At 33.4% G+C, this 16,468-nt stretch overlaps 2 protein-coding genes across 2 annotated transcripts; both read right to left on the bottom strand.

Moving 5' to 3' along the window:
* Positions 1-618: 618 nt before the first annotated feature.
* Positions 619-1,398, bottom strand: LOC140452612 (uncharacterized). The gene has a single exon (XM_072546931.1). It carries the CDS (start codon positions 1,396-1,398, stop codon positions 619-621), a length of 780 nt encoding a protein of 259 aa, XP_072403032.1.
* Positions 1,399-1,431: 33 nt separating this feature from the next.
* On the bottom strand, positions 1,432-5,763 carry LOC140452611 (uncharacterized). The gene is made up of 4 exons (XM_072546930.1): positions 5,339-5,763; positions 4,783-5,050; positions 2,739-4,527; positions 1,432-2,375 (listed from the first exon to the last, which is right to left on the bottom strand). Exons 1-4 carry the CDS (start codon positions 5,761-5,763, stop codon positions 1,432-1,434), a joined length of 3,426 nt encoding a protein of 1,141 aa, XP_072403031.1.
* Between the last annotated feature and the right edge of the window lie 10,705 nt (positions 5,764-16,468).

Below are 16,468 nucleotides of genomic sequence, written 5' to 3'. Positions count from 1 at the left end.
TCTGTACTTGACATTATTTGAAACTATGGAAGGTTTTGAGTTAAATTATTACGCAAACTGACAAGTAAAAATTTTACCCAAAATTGACCAAATGCTAATGACACTGATGAAATTAAGGTTAAATTTACCACATGAAGATTTGGCAATTAGGTTTAATTGCAGTACAGCGACTGTCACTAATATTGTGATGACATGGATATATGCCTTGCATGAAATTTTATTTAAACAACTTGTTTGTTTGTTCTTTTTCTTAGATATGATGTGATGATTTATCTATTCGTAATGTGAAAAATTCTTATATTAAAATTATACAAAATGAATTTCAAGATCTGACTTTTTTATTCTCGCTTGACACACACAGAGATGATACAGATTAATTATTAGTTGCTATTGGCAACCTTGACATTTCCCCTTTTTAATAATTATGCAGCCACTATCTTGAACATGCCCCCCACCTTGAAAGGATCGCTTTCAATTTAACAGGTAAGCAAGTAAATAAGGAAATGCATTACATGCAATAAAAAATAAACAAATACATCTTCAATAATTATTATAAACTTTTAAGTTTAAAAATCAAACAAATGTTCTTTAACTAAGACGCATTAACAGTTCTAGAACTTAAGATGTGATTGCACCTTCACTTTGATCACTAGGAACCGGAAGTGGACAAATGTTTGTAACAGCTCGCTTTATAAGTCCTTTTGAAGTTCTTATGGTAACCACTCGTGTAACTCCATCAGCGCCGGGATGCAAAACTTCTACGCGCCCAAGACACCAGTTTAAAGGAGGTAAATTTCTTTCTTTGATGAGGACGAGTGTGTCAGTCTGAATTTTAGATTGGTTGACTTTCCATTTCTTCCGTTCTTGCAATTCGGAGATGTATTCCAGAGACCAACGTTTCCAAAAATGATGGCCAAGTTGCTGCAACTGCTGGAATCTAGACAAACTGGTAATGGATGAGTTTGATAGATTTATTTCTGGAACGGAATCCATGGCTCTTCCAGTGAGGAAGTGAGCTGGTGTCAAAGGCAAAAGATCAGAAGGGTTAGAAGACAATGCACTCAAAGGACGAGAATTTAATACTCCTTCAATCTGAGTTAGTAATGTAACAAATCTTTCATAATCTAATTTCGTATCTGTCATAACTCGTTTGAGGTTAGCCTTCACCGATTTGACTCCAGCCTCCCAGAGACCGCCAAAATGAGGAGAATGAGCCGGTATGAACTTCCAATTTATATCAGATTTAGCACACATATCAGGGAATTTATTACCATTGGTTTTCAAAAATTTACCCAATTCCAACAAAGAATTGTTGGCACCCACAAATGTGGTTCCGTTATCACTCATCATCTGACATGGTTTGCCCCTTCTAGCTATAAATCGTTTTATTGCCGCCATAAAGGCTTCGGTGGAAAGATCCGTTACCACCTCTTAATGAATGGCCTTTGTCGATAGGCAAACAAATAAACTAATATAACCTTTATATGAAGAAGCACCCCTATGACGACTAGTTCTGAGGGCAAATGGACCAGCATAATCAACTCCTGTAACAGCAAATGGAAATGAGGGGGTGACTCTTGATTGGGGAAGATCTCCCATGATGGGATTAACTTGATCGGGATTGAAGCGAAAGCAACGCAAGCATTCGCGAACCGTTCTCCTATCCAATGATTTTCCATGTAAAGGCCAATATTTCTCACGCACGTGAGCTAGGAGATGTTGAGGTCCTGCATGGCACAGCTTGAAATGCTCTTGACGGAAAAATAGAATAGTAAACTTATGATTAGATTGAATTAGAATAGGATGTTTCTTTTGATAAGAAAAGTTTGAATTACTTAATCTACCACCGACCCTGAGTAATCCTTCTGGATCTAAAAAGGGATTAAGTGATAAGATTCTGCTTTTAGAAGAAACTGCATTACCTCTTCTTAAGCACTGAATCTCAGATGGGAAACCTTCAGCTTGTACCAACTTAACTAGAGTAAGGGTAGAATTGTTAATCTTCTGCGTGGTTAAATGCCCCAAAACACGAGTGGCCTTGTTCTTTCGTTGAGAATTGTAGTAGAAACGCAAAGAGTAAGCCACTGACCTTACCAAGGTTGAAAAACTCGAATATTTTTCAAAATCAAATAATCGAGTAGACGAAACTATCATAAATTGGTTGCTAATAGTTTTAAACTCTGGAAGTTTTTCTTTATCAAAAGATACTTGAACTGGCCAAGTTTCAGGAGAATCTAGCAAGAATGATGGACCGTGCCACCAAAATGAACAAAAGCTTAGAACCTGAGGTTCAATTCCTCGAGAGAGTAAATCAGCAGGGTTACAATCCGTAGGTACATGTCTCCAATTTTCGGGATCTGTGCTGGACTGAATTTCTGAAACACGATTACCAACGAAAGTTTTTAGTACATGTGACGAAGTACAGAAAAATCTTATTGAACTGAATATTCAAAGAAGTAATAACCATTTTAGAAAGACGTGATAAGATCAAAGCTCCGCTAAGTTCCAGGCGAGGTATGCTCAGCTTCTTTACAGGTGCTACTTTGCTTTTAGCACAAAGTAAATTTATAAAAATGTTACCCTTTTTATCAACACTGCGAATATATATGGCTGCGCCATAAGCAACTTCGCTTGCGTCACAGAATCCGTGCATTTAAATAAAAACAAAATTAGGGAGAACTACATTTCTTTGAATTTGCAATTTATTCAACTCATGCAACTGATCTCTGAAAGATAACCACTCAGACTGAATATGAAATGGCACTCCTCCACCCAGTCTAACTTCTCTAACCAAAGGAGTTGCATAAGGATTTTGACTTTAATGATTGATGGACTTAAGAGACCTAAAGGGTCGAATATTTGAGCAATACCAGAAAGTATTGATCTTTTAGTGATAATTTTGGGAGTAACATTTGAATCAATAGAATAGGACAATGAATCTAAACTAGGGCACCATTGTAACCCAAGTGTCTTTGTGTTTTCATTGGCACCAAAAAGGAAGGGAGTGTCTAATGAAATAGATTCCTGGATGGACTTAAGAAATGAAGAATTGTTTGACGTCCACTTTCTAAGTGGGAAGCAACCTTTTGAAAGAATTTCAGAGACTTGTTTACAATTAAGGATTAAGTCCTCTAACGAATCAGAACCAGTTAACAAGTCGTCAACATAGAAGTCTTCAGCTATGATTTTAGAAGCTTGAGGGAATGTATCAGAATGCTCTAATGATAGCTGATAGAGACATCTAGTGGCTAGATAACTACTTGACGTAGAGCCATAAGTAACTGTATTTAATTCATATGAATGAAGAGGATCTTTCGGATGATTTCTCCATAAGATTCTTTGGAGACACCGTTGAGTATCATCAATAAGAATTTGGCGGTACATTTTGGCAATGTCCGCAGATGCAACAAATGGATACCTTCTAAATCTCAACAGGATAGATATCAAATCATTCTGCATGACGGGACCTACCATTTGAAGATCGTTGAGCGAATGACCAGATGATGACGGACAGGAACCATCGAACACTACTCTGAGTTTTGTAGTGAGACTGTCCTGCTTCATCACCCCGCGATGAGGAAAGTAATAACTATGTACTGGCAAAGTACAATCAGTAACTCTTGACATGTGGCCTATAAACAAGTATTTCTTCATAAATGCAACATACTGCTCCTTCATGATAGGATCATTAAGAAGCCGTTTTTCTAAGCTATAGAACCTTCTTTGAGCTATTGATCTGGATTCTCCCAAAGAGTCAACCTGTGACTTAAAAGGAATGGACACAATGAACGGACCATCCAAATTTCTCCTAAAGGTTGATTTGAAGTGCTCCTCGCACAATAACTCTTCTGGAGACTGAAGTTTAGTACCTGAGCACTCCTCAATCTCCCAAAACCTAGAAAGGTCGTCAGTTTCGATATTGTGTGATAATCCACATATGATAGATTGCTGACTATTCACCCTGGTATTTATTAAAGGACCAGAAATGATCCACCCTAATCTAGTTTTCTGAAGTATGGGTTTTTCAGGACCTAACTTGACCTGACCCACACATAGCAGGTCCCAAAAACTACTAGCACTGATCAGAATATTTACTTCCGAAGGAGTATGAAAATTTGGGTCTGATAAACGAATATTTGCAGGTATGGGCAACGAAGATGCATCAATTTGACAAACTGGAAGTTGTCCATATATTTGTGGAATGATTAAACACTCTAGGGGGAAAGAATATATAGATTGTAAAGAGTTAATAACAATATTACATTTGTGATTTATTTTAGAAGAAACATGAGCGATACCCACTACAGAAATGTTAACCTGCTCCCTTGAAATACCCAGCAAATCAACTAAACTTGATGTGATAAAATTAGATTGAGCTCCACTATCTAAAAGAGCTCTACAATTATGAGCAACCCCTAAATGGTCACGAACTTGGACAACAACCGTTGATAGAAGGATTTGTTGATTTTGAGAAGTATTAGAAAGTGTCTGAGGGCTACTCTGAGAAGCAACTACTTGATCATTAAACTGAGACAATGGATTTAGTGGATTTTCAATAAATTCATGGAGAAGAGTATGATGTTTCTGGTTACATTTCTTACATTCGCCATATTTTCACGTAGCTTGTTGATGTCCAGAATTCAGACAATTCAAGCATAATTTAAATCTACGTACTTTATTGATACGGGCAGCAATGTCTAATGAATGAAATTGACTACAGTGAACCAGTTTGTGTTGCTGGTTGCATAAAGGACAAGAAAGAAAAGAAGATTTTGTACTTACAAGAGCCTTAGTACTGTTGTGTCTGAATTTGACATGATTATTGACAGAAGTCCCTTGAATATTGGGTTTATTTAGATTATATCTTTCTAGAGTATCTGCCTTCGTTTTTAGGAAATATATGAGGTCCGAAACTTGACTGACTTTACCATTGTTGGCCTTCACCCATTCTTTCACAGATTCAGAATCTAATTTTTCCAAAAGAATATATTTGAGAAGGGCATCCCAATGTTCGACTGGTTGTTTTAATGCCTCCAAAGCTCTAAGATTGCTACAAAATTTATCAATTAAATTTCTGATTGAAAATGAACCTTCTTTATTGATTGCCTTTAAATTGAAGATGGCTTTAATATGGTTATGCAACAACAATTCCTTGTTAGAATATCTCTCAACCAAAAGATTCCATGTAACAGTAAAATTAGAAGCAGAGAGAGGTATAGAAGCAATGACTCTCTCAGTAGAACCTGTTATGCATGCTCTTAAATAATGTAATTTTTGTATTTCAGATATACTATTATTTTTTATAACTAACGAATCAAATAAGTCATGAAAATCTAACCATTCTTCTATGTTGCCACTGAATTTTGGCAATTCAATAGAAGGAAGTTTTATATTGGAGGTTGTATATGTATGATTGAATGCAAAATGTTCACTAGTAGGACTAGATGTACTGGAGGCACTAGCTGAGGTTGTTGTCAACAGTTGTTTTGCCTTAATTATAACTGAATAAAATGATGTTTCGAACGTTTCTCTGTAATTTATTTCTTCCTCAGTTATTGCGTCCAGTAAACTTTCTATTTTTAATTGGGTTTCTTGATATTGAGTATGAATACTATTCGCGTTTTCGATGCGCAATTCAATTTCAGCGCGAGTTGGCTCATTCATCTCACCGTGGGTTGAGTCCCTATCAATGAATTTAATAAATGAGGTTAATCGCGCTTTAAGAGATGCTCTTATCTTTTTTAACGTAGGCAAATCCCCCATTTTAATTCAAATTTAAATGTTTTAACTATTATGTGTCAAAGTAAACTAACAATGAACAATAAATTTCAAGATTGAAGAAGTCTAAGTTAGAAAATTGAAATGAAAGGCAGATAAGTAAGGAATAAAAGCTCACTTCCCTGATTTTTGATGATTCGATGTCCCGTCCAGTGAAATCGTCAGTATGTGTTCAATCGGATTGTATACTTGACTTGAAGCCTGGGGCAAAGGAGCACTCGATGTATTTCTGCGACTGTCTCGTTCAACGTTGTCGGCTGATCTTGTAGGTTGTATGGCGTGGAATAGCACAAATATCCGGCTTGAAGGACCAATGTTTGTTTGTTCTTTTTCTTAGATATGATGTGATGATTTATCTATTCGTAATGTAAAAAATTCTTATATTAAAATTATACAAAATGAATTTCAAGATCTGACTTTTTTATTCTCGCTTGACACACAGAGATGATACAGATTAATTATTAGTTGCTATTGGCAACCTTGACATTTCCCCTTTTTAATAATTATGCAGCCACTATCTTGAACACAACTAATGGAAAAGGTTCCATCAAGAAAAAAAAATCAAGCATGCCTTCCAACTGCATTTTCATCATTTAGAAATTGTAGAATCATCTTAGATTGTACAGAAGTGTACTCAGTTACTCCCACTAGCATGGAAAACAAAAATTAACATATAGTTCTTATAAGCATCATAACACCTGGAAGGTTCTTGTAGGAGTAGCACCAAATGGTGTCATCACATATGCCAGCATTGCCTATCCTGGATTCACTTCTGATAAACAAATTGTTAAAAACTGTGGCATTCTAGACCCAATGACCTATGGTGATGTTATTCTAGCGGATTAAGGTTTCTTAATTAAAGATTTATTGCCTGAGGGGGTACACTTAAATATTCCTCCTTTTCTAAGTACCCCTCAGTTTACAGAGGAACAGGTGTATGAAACAGAAACCATAGCAAAAGCTAGGATACATGTTGAGAGGGCGATCCGAAGAATAAAGTGTTACAATATATTGCAGCAAATTCCAAATTTTTACATGTCTCAAATAACCGTGATATTTCAGTTATGTGCTGCTTTAACGAATTTTCAATACCCTCTTATTAAAGAAGTTGAGGAATATTACTCATAAAGTACTTTATTGGTGTTAGTAAGAGGGTGTAACATTTATTCTTGTGAAAATAAAAAGTGAATGTAGATGGTGAAAGATAAATTTGGATCTGTGACATCAATTAAATTTTGTACTTGGGCCTTTTGAAGTGTAAACTTTTAAAGAAATATTTATGTGTTGATGTATTAACTCCAAGTAACATTATGTTTATAGAGTATAAAAAATACAATAATAATGTTTATACAATTCTAACAAATAAAAATTATTAAACTGTGTCTTTTAAAAATTGCTTTATATTTAACAACAAATGTTTTTTTAACTTGGTTTTGAATCTTCAATGTTTCTTATAGCTTTAACTCTTGAAGGTATAAATATATCTTTACAAATCAACTGTTAAACAAATTTATGACATGCTAGCTTTATTATAATACAAAAATTATTTGATGATCAATTTATAATATGTTTTATTAAATTTTACCATTTGATCTCTTTTAACATGAAATATATTGTCATTTATTCCAAATTGTCTTAAAACCACGGATATAATTTTAAAATCTACCTACTGCTATGCTACTGCAGTTGCTTCTTGTGTAGAGCAGATAATTACATTGTTTACAACAATAATAAATTATTTAAATTTTTGGTATATTAAATATATTTTTTTAAATTCATCCTGAGTTTTTTTTCACGGTGCAAACCCTTGTATTGTATATACTTAATGAAACACTATTTACTCTTTGAAAAGTTTATTAATGTTATAAAATTTATATATAAAAATAAATTGATTTTCTCACAATTTATCAATAAAAATTATTATAAGCAACAAAAGAAATAATGTTACAGCAGTAATGTCCACACAACTATACATTTATTGTTAAATAAAAAAAATTGAAATACAATGGAACAGCCAGTTGATTCTGTTGATCAAAATTTACATTTAGTAATATAGAAAAAATAACCAACTTTTGCTATTAAAATTTATCGTAATAATAAATAGAAAATGCAACAATACAATAGTTTGATCAATGGTGGGTAATTTGGAAAGGTTTGATAAGCTTGGTTTGATAAGCTTGGTTTGCCTAAAAGGGACATGGAGGATAACAATTATGGACTGAAACTATGTGAGTGTAATAAATAAGGACAGCATAGTTAGACCCCTGTGCATGCATCTGACCTGAAGAGTTGTGATGTTAAGAGAAGTTTCAATGTTAGAGTAATTGATTTCGTCAGCTGTATGGTGACCCTTAAATGAAATAAATCTTAGGAATTCATGTTGAACCCCCTCAATAGCCTGAATATAAACATTATGGTATATTAGGTTTGCTATTATTTTTATTACCAACAACAACATTGTTATTTTAAGCATTTACATTTAGAGATACAGAAAACTCATTAAAGAGAGTGGGGTATTGAGTTCTAAGATATTCTTTGTGGACTTTCTGAATAACTTTGAGATCTGGAGAAAACCAAACCGGAAATTTCTTTGTTGGATACTTTTTAACAGGGACATAAAGACCCATTGTTAAGCATATAAGATGGTAAAAAATATTGAAAATATCATCAAGAAACTTAGATTTTATCATCAAGAGATTTTAAACAAATTATCGCAATTAAATTGAGAAAGAAAACTTATAACTTCTAGGATGTTCATCACATGGAAATCTCTATAAAAACATACAGTACATGATTCACACTGAAATTCAAAAGAGATAGGTGAATGATGAATATTCAACGAAAGTAGGATTATTTCTGCTGTAAATTTGAAGACAATTTGGAATAAGTGACAATATATTTCATGTTAAAAGAGATCAAATGGTAAAATTTAATAAAACATATTAGGAATTGATCATCAAATAATTTTTGTATTACAACAAAGCTAGCATGTCATAAATTTGTTTAACAGTTGATTTGTAAAGATATATTTATACCTTCAAGAGTTAAAGCTATAAGAAACATTGAAGATTCAAAACCAAGTTAAAAAAACATTTGTTGTTAAATAAAAAGCAATTTTTAAAAGACACAGTTTAATAATTTTTATTTGTTAGAATTGTATAAACATTATTATTGTATTTTTTATACTCTATAAACATAATGTTACTTGGAGTTAATACATCAACACATAAATATTTCTTTAAAAGTTTACAATTCAAAAGGCCCAAGTACAAAATTTAATTGATGTCACAGATCCAAATTTATCTTTCACCATCTACATTCACTTTTTATTTTCACAAGAATAAATGTTACACCCTCTTACTAACACCAATAAAGTACTTTATGAGTAATATTCCTCAACTTCTTTAATAAGAGGGTATTGAAAATTCGTTAAAGCAGCACATAACTGAAATATCACGGTTATTTGAGACATGTAAAAATTTGGAATTTGCTGCAATATATTGTAACACTTTATTCTTCGGATCGCCCTCTCAACATGTATCCTAGCTTTTGCTATGGTTTCTGTTTCATACACCTGTTCCTCTGTAAACTGAGGGGTACTTAGAAAAGGAGGAATATTTAAGTGTACCCCCTCAGGCAATAAATCTTTAATTAAGAAACCTTTATCCGCTAGAATAACATCACCATAGGTCATTGGGTCTAGAATGCCACAGTTTTTAACAATTTGTTTATCAGAAGTGGATCCAGGATAGGCAATGCTGACATATGTGATGTCACTGGTGTAACTGAGTACACTTCTGTACAATCTAAGATGATTCTACAATTTCTAAATGATGAAAATGCAGTTGGAAGGCATGCTTGATTTTTTTTTCTTGAGGGAACCTTTTCCATTAGTTGTGTTCAAGATAGTGGCTGCATAATTATTAAAAAGGGGAAATGTCAAGGTTGCCAATAGCAACTAATAATTAATCTGTATCATCTCTGTGTGTGTCAAGCGAGAATAAAAAAGTCAGATCTTGAAATTCATTTTGTATAATTTTAATATAAGAATTTTTTACATTACGAATAGATAAATCATCACATCATATCTAAGAAAAAGAACAAACAAACATTGGTCCTTCAAGCCGGATATTTGTGCTATTCCACGCCATACAACCTACAAGATCAGCCGACAACGTTGAACGAGACAGTCGCAGAAATACATCGAGTGCTCCTTTGCCCCAGGCTTCAAGTCAAGTATACAATCCGATTGAACACATACTGACGATTTCACTGGACAATCTTAATCAAGGACTTAATCAAGACAACTAACTATCTAAAGAAATTGACACCTCAATCGATAAATTCTTTTTTTGGCCAGAAACCCCACAAAGAAAGGGCAAAAAGCAAACAGAAAGGTTGCCTTTCGTGCTCACTTCTTCAGATCGTCAAAATGCAGAGAGGCGTAAAATTTAAGAAAAAGCAGAACAAGAAAAAATAAAATTATAACGAAAACAAGAGCAAATTGACGCAAAAGCCAACAATAAAGGTAAAAAAAAACAAGGAAACCAAGATGAAAGTAATAAAAAAAATTGCCACAAGAGTCAATTCCGGGAGAAAAAAATGTCAAACTGTTGACGTCAGACTGAAGAATAAAGAAAATGTTACAGTAAATACAGTTGATATTGCAGATTCAAATATTTTGAAAGCAGACACTTTTATTGATCATACAATTAAAAGCACTACTTTGAAAAGTGGAGTTAGAGTACATATACCAGATGTTATTGTCCTCAAAGAAAAACAAGAACTGTCACGGAACCAATTTCCTGATTCTGTACAGGAAAACGTTGAACACAATTGATAACATATTTTTTAATGTCTACAACAATATAAATTCATCAAATTTGAAAAATACATTCCAAAGCAAATGTACAAATTTGGAAACCAGCAAAGAAAAACGTGCTGGTCAGTCGGCTAAAAGGAAGTTATTTTTTGAAACTAAGGGATATCCAGAATATGAAAAAATACAAATTCTCTCAGATATAACGGTGAAATAATCAGACGACACCAACCCACCTGTAAATAATCTTTTGTATACAGGATTGTTTTAGTATTGTTCTTATAATATATCTAAATCAAAAGTTGGAATAAAATGTCTATTTTGTGTTAGAGGCTACCATATTGATCCTTGTGCAAAGAGACAACAAGAAATTGAAAACTTAAATAGTTTTGTATGCCTTACCTGCACAAACAAAAAAAAGAAAATTGGGAATTTTATGAATGGCCAATAACTGTAATTCTATATGCCAATAACTATGTTTGTATGGCCAATAACTGTGTAGTTCTGTAAGTTTTCAAATTTGTGTTAATTTTTAATATACATTATTATTTCTGATTAAAATAACCTGAGTTTTTATAGAATCTGATGTTTCATTACTATTAAAAAACCCTTACAAAATATTTCACTTTAAAAGATACCAATTTACAATTTTAATTCAATTGGCAATTCCTTAAGTGGCCCATCACTGTACCCGTTACCCTATTTCACTCCGTTGTAGCCTAATATGCCTAATTGTAGAAATAACTATTCTTAAATTATATTACGTTTTTTGTTGAATAAACTAATTTAAATAAAATACTGTTTACACTTCTTCTTAAGGTTCCTTCGTCATTACGGAAGGGTGGCTATAACTACAGCAAATTGCTCTCTATGTTGAGCTGTTCTTAGTATCGAATGTGTGTCCATGCCTATCCAGTCTCTTACATTCTTCAGCCAGGAGCATTTTCTTCCTTCTAGTTTCCCTTCCATTATGAGTCGTAGAAAGTTATATTTTTCTTCTATCTAAATATGTTCTAGATAACTCGTTTTTCTGTTATTTACAATATTTAGAAGTTCTCTCCCAGTCCTTACTCTTCTCACAGCACCTCGTTGTTGGTCACGTGCTCTGTCCACGAAATCTTCAGCATCCTTCGAAAAACACACATTTCAAAGGCTTCTATACGCCTCATACTTGTAATTCCGAGAGCATATGTTTCCACTCCGTATAGCAATAAGGAATAAATGAATGTTTTTACAAATTGATGTTAGATATCCAACGATAAGATAGAGATACATTTATTAATGTTTACACGTACATTGAGTTATTGCATTTAAATTACTTAACTTTAGGATAGGATAGGTGGGTTTAAATAATTGTATTTAAAATACTCAGTTTAAATTGACAGTCCTTGATTTTTCATTATTTATATTTTAATAACTTTCCTTTGGTTTAATAGTCTTGTACACTTTATTTTACGCTCATAGAGTATGTGGATTTAAATTATTTTTTTTTATTTAAGTTTAAGACCCCTTAATGTTTTACCCTTCTTTGCACCCGTAGGTTATTTGGGTTTTAATAACTTCTCATTGGTTTAATATATCGCTTAAAATAATTATTGAGAAAATGGTTCCCTTACACATAAGACACGAATCATATCAATCGTAAAGGTGCAAAAATCTAAATCCTATACCAAAATCACCCTCAATACCCATAACCCCCCCCCCCCCGACAAAAATTTCTGTGGATCAACCACTGAAAGGTGCAAAAATCTAAATCCTATATCAAAATCACTCTCAAGACCCATCCCTCCCGACAAAAATTTCTGGATCCGCGGTTTCTGTTCTTGCTGCTTAAAAACAATTGCATTTGCCATCAACTGCCTTGCTTGTTCAGACAAGACTTTGCCTTGCCTTTTAATCCTTTTAATCTCTTTTAGTCTTGGTTAATCATTTATGTTAATAATGTAAAAACTAAAATCAATCACAATAAGAGCTGTTTCAATACAGCAAAAGAAAAAACAATAATTTTTGATTTGATAAATTGACAAAATTTGAAAAATGATTTTTTGCTATACACTGCGCATCCGTGATGAAGCCTAATATATAAAGAAACAAGTCTTAAGCTATATTTGACGATTAGTACTTGAGCTTTTGATAAGGTCAGTGTTTACTAATTTAATCTTTAGTTATAGAGAAAAATATAAGTGGCAGGGACAGGTCAATTCCAAAGTAAATCGTGCACAAACACTTTATATACACTAGTTATTAGTGACAGAATTCATTTTTGAGTGCTTTTGAAGTATCACCTCCACCAATAAACAATTGACATACAAAAATATAGGTAAATATAGGCACGTAAATATTGGTAAAACAGAACAGGCAAATTTTAGTACATCTTGTAAGAGTTGCCTTGCCTCCTCGGGAAACTGTATATGCTTCAGAATTTTAACAAATTTACACCATTAGTTTGCGGACAAACTAATGGCCCAAATTTCTGACGGTGTGGCTGTAATGGAAAGAGAATATAACGGTTTACAGGCTGGAGTTCCAGAAACTTATACAAGTGCAACATTTATTCACTGTAATAATTATACGGAGTTCATTTATATTTATCTTAATCTTTCAGTTTTATTAATCAAGTTATTGTTATCTTGCATAATCTCTCTTAAAAAGTTTTTGTTTTGTTAATTAAAAAAGCTTTTTTTTCTTTTTTTTTTGTCATGTATATATTATAGGCTATTTCATTAATAATTTTAATATAGATTCCTGGGCTCAAAATACTACGGTTTAACCCAAACCAATTATTTAAACTGTGTCTCCTTACTGAGTTACAGGGTGTTTTATTTAAAAATTTAAAGACTATTTATACTCAGTACTTTAAAACTCTTTGACATATCCTTGTGAAACTTGGCAGGTAGTGTAAGTACCTTACCTTCTAATCTTCTTCTCCTTCAGGTGCCATCTCCGCTACGGAGATTGGTAATCATCATAGCTATTTTAATTTTTGAGGCAGTAGCTCTAAATAATTGTTTTGAGCTGCATCAAAACCATTATCTCAGATTCTTAAGCCATGAAATTTGAGGCAGTAGCAGTTAATTTTTGAGGCAGTAGCTCTAAATAGTTGTTTTGAGCTGCATCAAAACGATTATCTCAGGTTCTTAAGTCATGAAATTTGTCTTCTTCCGATGCTTCTTCTGCCAACTATCTTTCCTTGCAGGAGTCGCACGATGCCATACTTCTCGCCCCGCATCACATGTCCGAGATACTGTAGCTTTCTTTTTTTAATTGTAAGTTCAACTTCCTTCTCTTTACCTATTCTGCTCAGTACTTCATTGTTCGTAAATCTATCTACCCAGGAAACCCTCAAAATTCTTCTATAGGTCCACATTTCAAAGGCGTTAAGTCGTCTCATTGTGTCTAGATTTAACGTCCATGATTTCACTCCATAGTATAGTACACTGTATACGTAACATCTTGTTAGGCGTACTTTAAGAGCTAATGTTAAGTCTTTGCCACATAGGACCTTTTTCATTTTCATAAAATTACAACATGCTTTTTCGAGTCTGACTTTTATTTCTGCAGTGTAGTCATTATTTTCTATTATAAGTGTTCCTAGGTAAGTGTACTTTTTTACTCTTTTAATCTGCTGGACCTCTACTATTAAGATTTCGTTAGTATTATGGTTGTTTTTACAAATTTTCATAAACTTCGTCTTTTTGATATTGAACGAGCGTCCGTACTCCCTGCTACACATTACTATTTTACTTATAAGTCTTTCTAGGTCTTGTAAATTATCGGCTATTATTACTGTATCATCTGCATATCTGATATTGTTAACTAAGACTCCATTTACTCTTATGCCGACTGTTTCATCTTCCAAAATTTCTCGAGTTACCTATTCAGAATAAACGTTAAATAATAGAGGTGATAGTATGCAGCCTTGCCTAACTCCTCTCTTTATTTCCATTTCTTCAGATGTCTCTTTTTCAATTCGTACTATTGCTCGCTGATTGTAATAAAAGTTTGTTATTAGCCTTAAATCTCTTTCATCTAGGTTTTTATTTTTTAGAATTTCCATGAGTCGGTCATGTTTTACTTTATCAAACGCTTTATTGTAGTCTATAAAACATACGTAAAGAGTACGGTTAACATCCAAACATCTCTGCGTTAGCACGTTGAAGGAGAATAGTGCGTCTCTGGTATCCATACCATTGCGGAACTTATATTGTGTGTCACTAATATCCAGCTCCAGTTTAGAGTGAATTCTGGCGTGGATAATTTTCAACAGAGTTTTCAAGGTAAGTGACATTAAGCTTATGGTTCGATAGTCACTGCACTCTTTGGCATTCGCTTTCTTTGGCAAACACACAAATGCTGATGTCAACATTTCTCTAGGGATGATTCCCGTAGTATAGATAGCGTTGAACAGTTCTACTATTATGTCCAGGTTTTTCTCGTTGACCAACTTTAATAGCTAGCTTGCTAATTCATCTGGACCAGCATATTTATTGGTTTTCATTGAGTTTAATGCCTGACTAACCTCGGATTTGGTTATCTCTGGGCCTACATCTCCCGTTTGGCTATCTACAGATGTAGTAGCTTCTGTCTGGTCATAAAATAATTCCTCGATGTACTCTTTCCATCGTCATAGTTTTTGTTCTGTCTCCAATATAATATTTCCATTTTTGTCGAGCAATATATTCGAGGTTCTTCTACTTCCGACTCCGGCTAGTTCTTTGACTTTTTTATGTAGATTAAAGTTGTCATATCTGTTTTGCAGTTCTTCTATTTCTTTACATTTTTCAGAGAAGTAGGTTTCTTTAGCCTCCCTAATTTTTCTTCTTATTTGATTTTAAAGATGTTTATAGTGGATCGTATTGATAGTTTTGTTTTTTTTTCCTTTCATTCATCAACTCTAAAATTTCCTCGGTCATCCACTCTTTTTTCTTACATTTGGTTGTTGTAAGTACTTTCTTACTTGGCTCCAATATAGAGGTTGTGAAGAATTGCCACTGCTGCTCTACGTTGCAATTATTTCTTGGGTTTCTATCTAGATTTGTGTTCATTTCGTGTTTCAGATTTTCTTTTGTTTCTTCTGACTTTAGTTTCTGTATGTTAAGTTTATTGTTGTTGCGGCTTTTTTGCATCTTTTTTAGTTGAAGTTGAAACCTAGCAATAAGAAGACTGTGATCAGAGGATACGTCTGCTTCTAGATATGCCTTTACTGCCTGAATTGTGTTTCGATATCTGTGTTTTATTAGGATATAGTCAATTTGATTTCTGACGATTTTGTTGTCTTTGTCAGCTGGCGATTTCCATGTATAAAGACGTCGCTTAGGTAATTAAAAAAATGTATTTGCGGCTATAACATTATGCTCCTGGCAAAATTCTATTAAGCGATCTCCTCTGTCGTTTCGTTTACCAAGCCCATATGGTCCTACATTAGGTTAGCACTTTCCTTCGAAAATTTTTGCATTGAAATCACCCATGATCACTGTTATATCTCTAGATGCTGTGAGATGTAATGTTTTTTGAAGTTCGCTATAAAAGTTTTCTATTTCTTCATCATTTTTGTCAGCAGTTGGCTCATAAATCTGAATTAAGTTCATTGTTCCATGGGTTGTCAATAGCTGCAGCATTATAATTCTTTCCGAAGCCTCTTACTGATCTCGTTACTTTTTTACTGAGGATCATAGCAACATACACGTATCGGACCTTGGAAAACCAAAGAAAATATTAAATTTGAGTTGAAAAAGTACTTCTATATATTTCGTATGAAGTACGCATGTCTGGAAATTTTTCTACGTACATTGTGTACATTTTGTTAATATTTAAATCCTCAGATAAGTATAATTTCGACGAGTCTTTCAAACTGTATTGACTTTTTCTGCC

The sequence above is a fragment of the Diabrotica undecimpunctata genome, chromosome 11 (assembly GCF_040954645.1).
Source record: "Diabrotica undecimpunctata isolate CICGRU chromosome 11, icDiaUnde3, whole genome shotgun sequence".
In the NCBI taxonomy this organism is placed as follows: domain Eukaryota; kingdom Metazoa; phylum Arthropoda; class Insecta; order Coleoptera; family Chrysomelidae; genus Diabrotica; species Diabrotica undecimpunctata.
The sequence above is the reverse complement of the archived record's forward strand: the minus strand, read 5'-3'. Positions and strand labels throughout refer to the sequence as shown.

Excerpts from the sequence above, each read along its gene's own strand:
- LOC140452612 (XM_072546931.1), bottom strand. The coding sequence starts at position 1,398 with ATGGCGGCAATAAAACGATTTATAGCTAGAAGGGGCAAACCATGTCAG.
- LOC140452611 (XM_072546930.1), bottom strand. The coding sequence starts at position 5,763 with ATGGGGGATTTGCCTACGTTAAAAAAGATAAGAGCATCTCTTAAAGCG. Across the intron at positions 5,051-5,338 it reads AGTGGCAACATAGAAGAATG|CAATCTTAGAGCTTTGGAGG; the intron begins GTTAGATTTTCA and ends TAAATTTTGTAG. Across the intron at positions 4,528-4,782 it reads ACAACAGTACTAAGGCTCTT|TTTAATGATCAAGTAGTTGC; the intron begins GTAAGTACAAAA and ends CCATTGTCTCAG.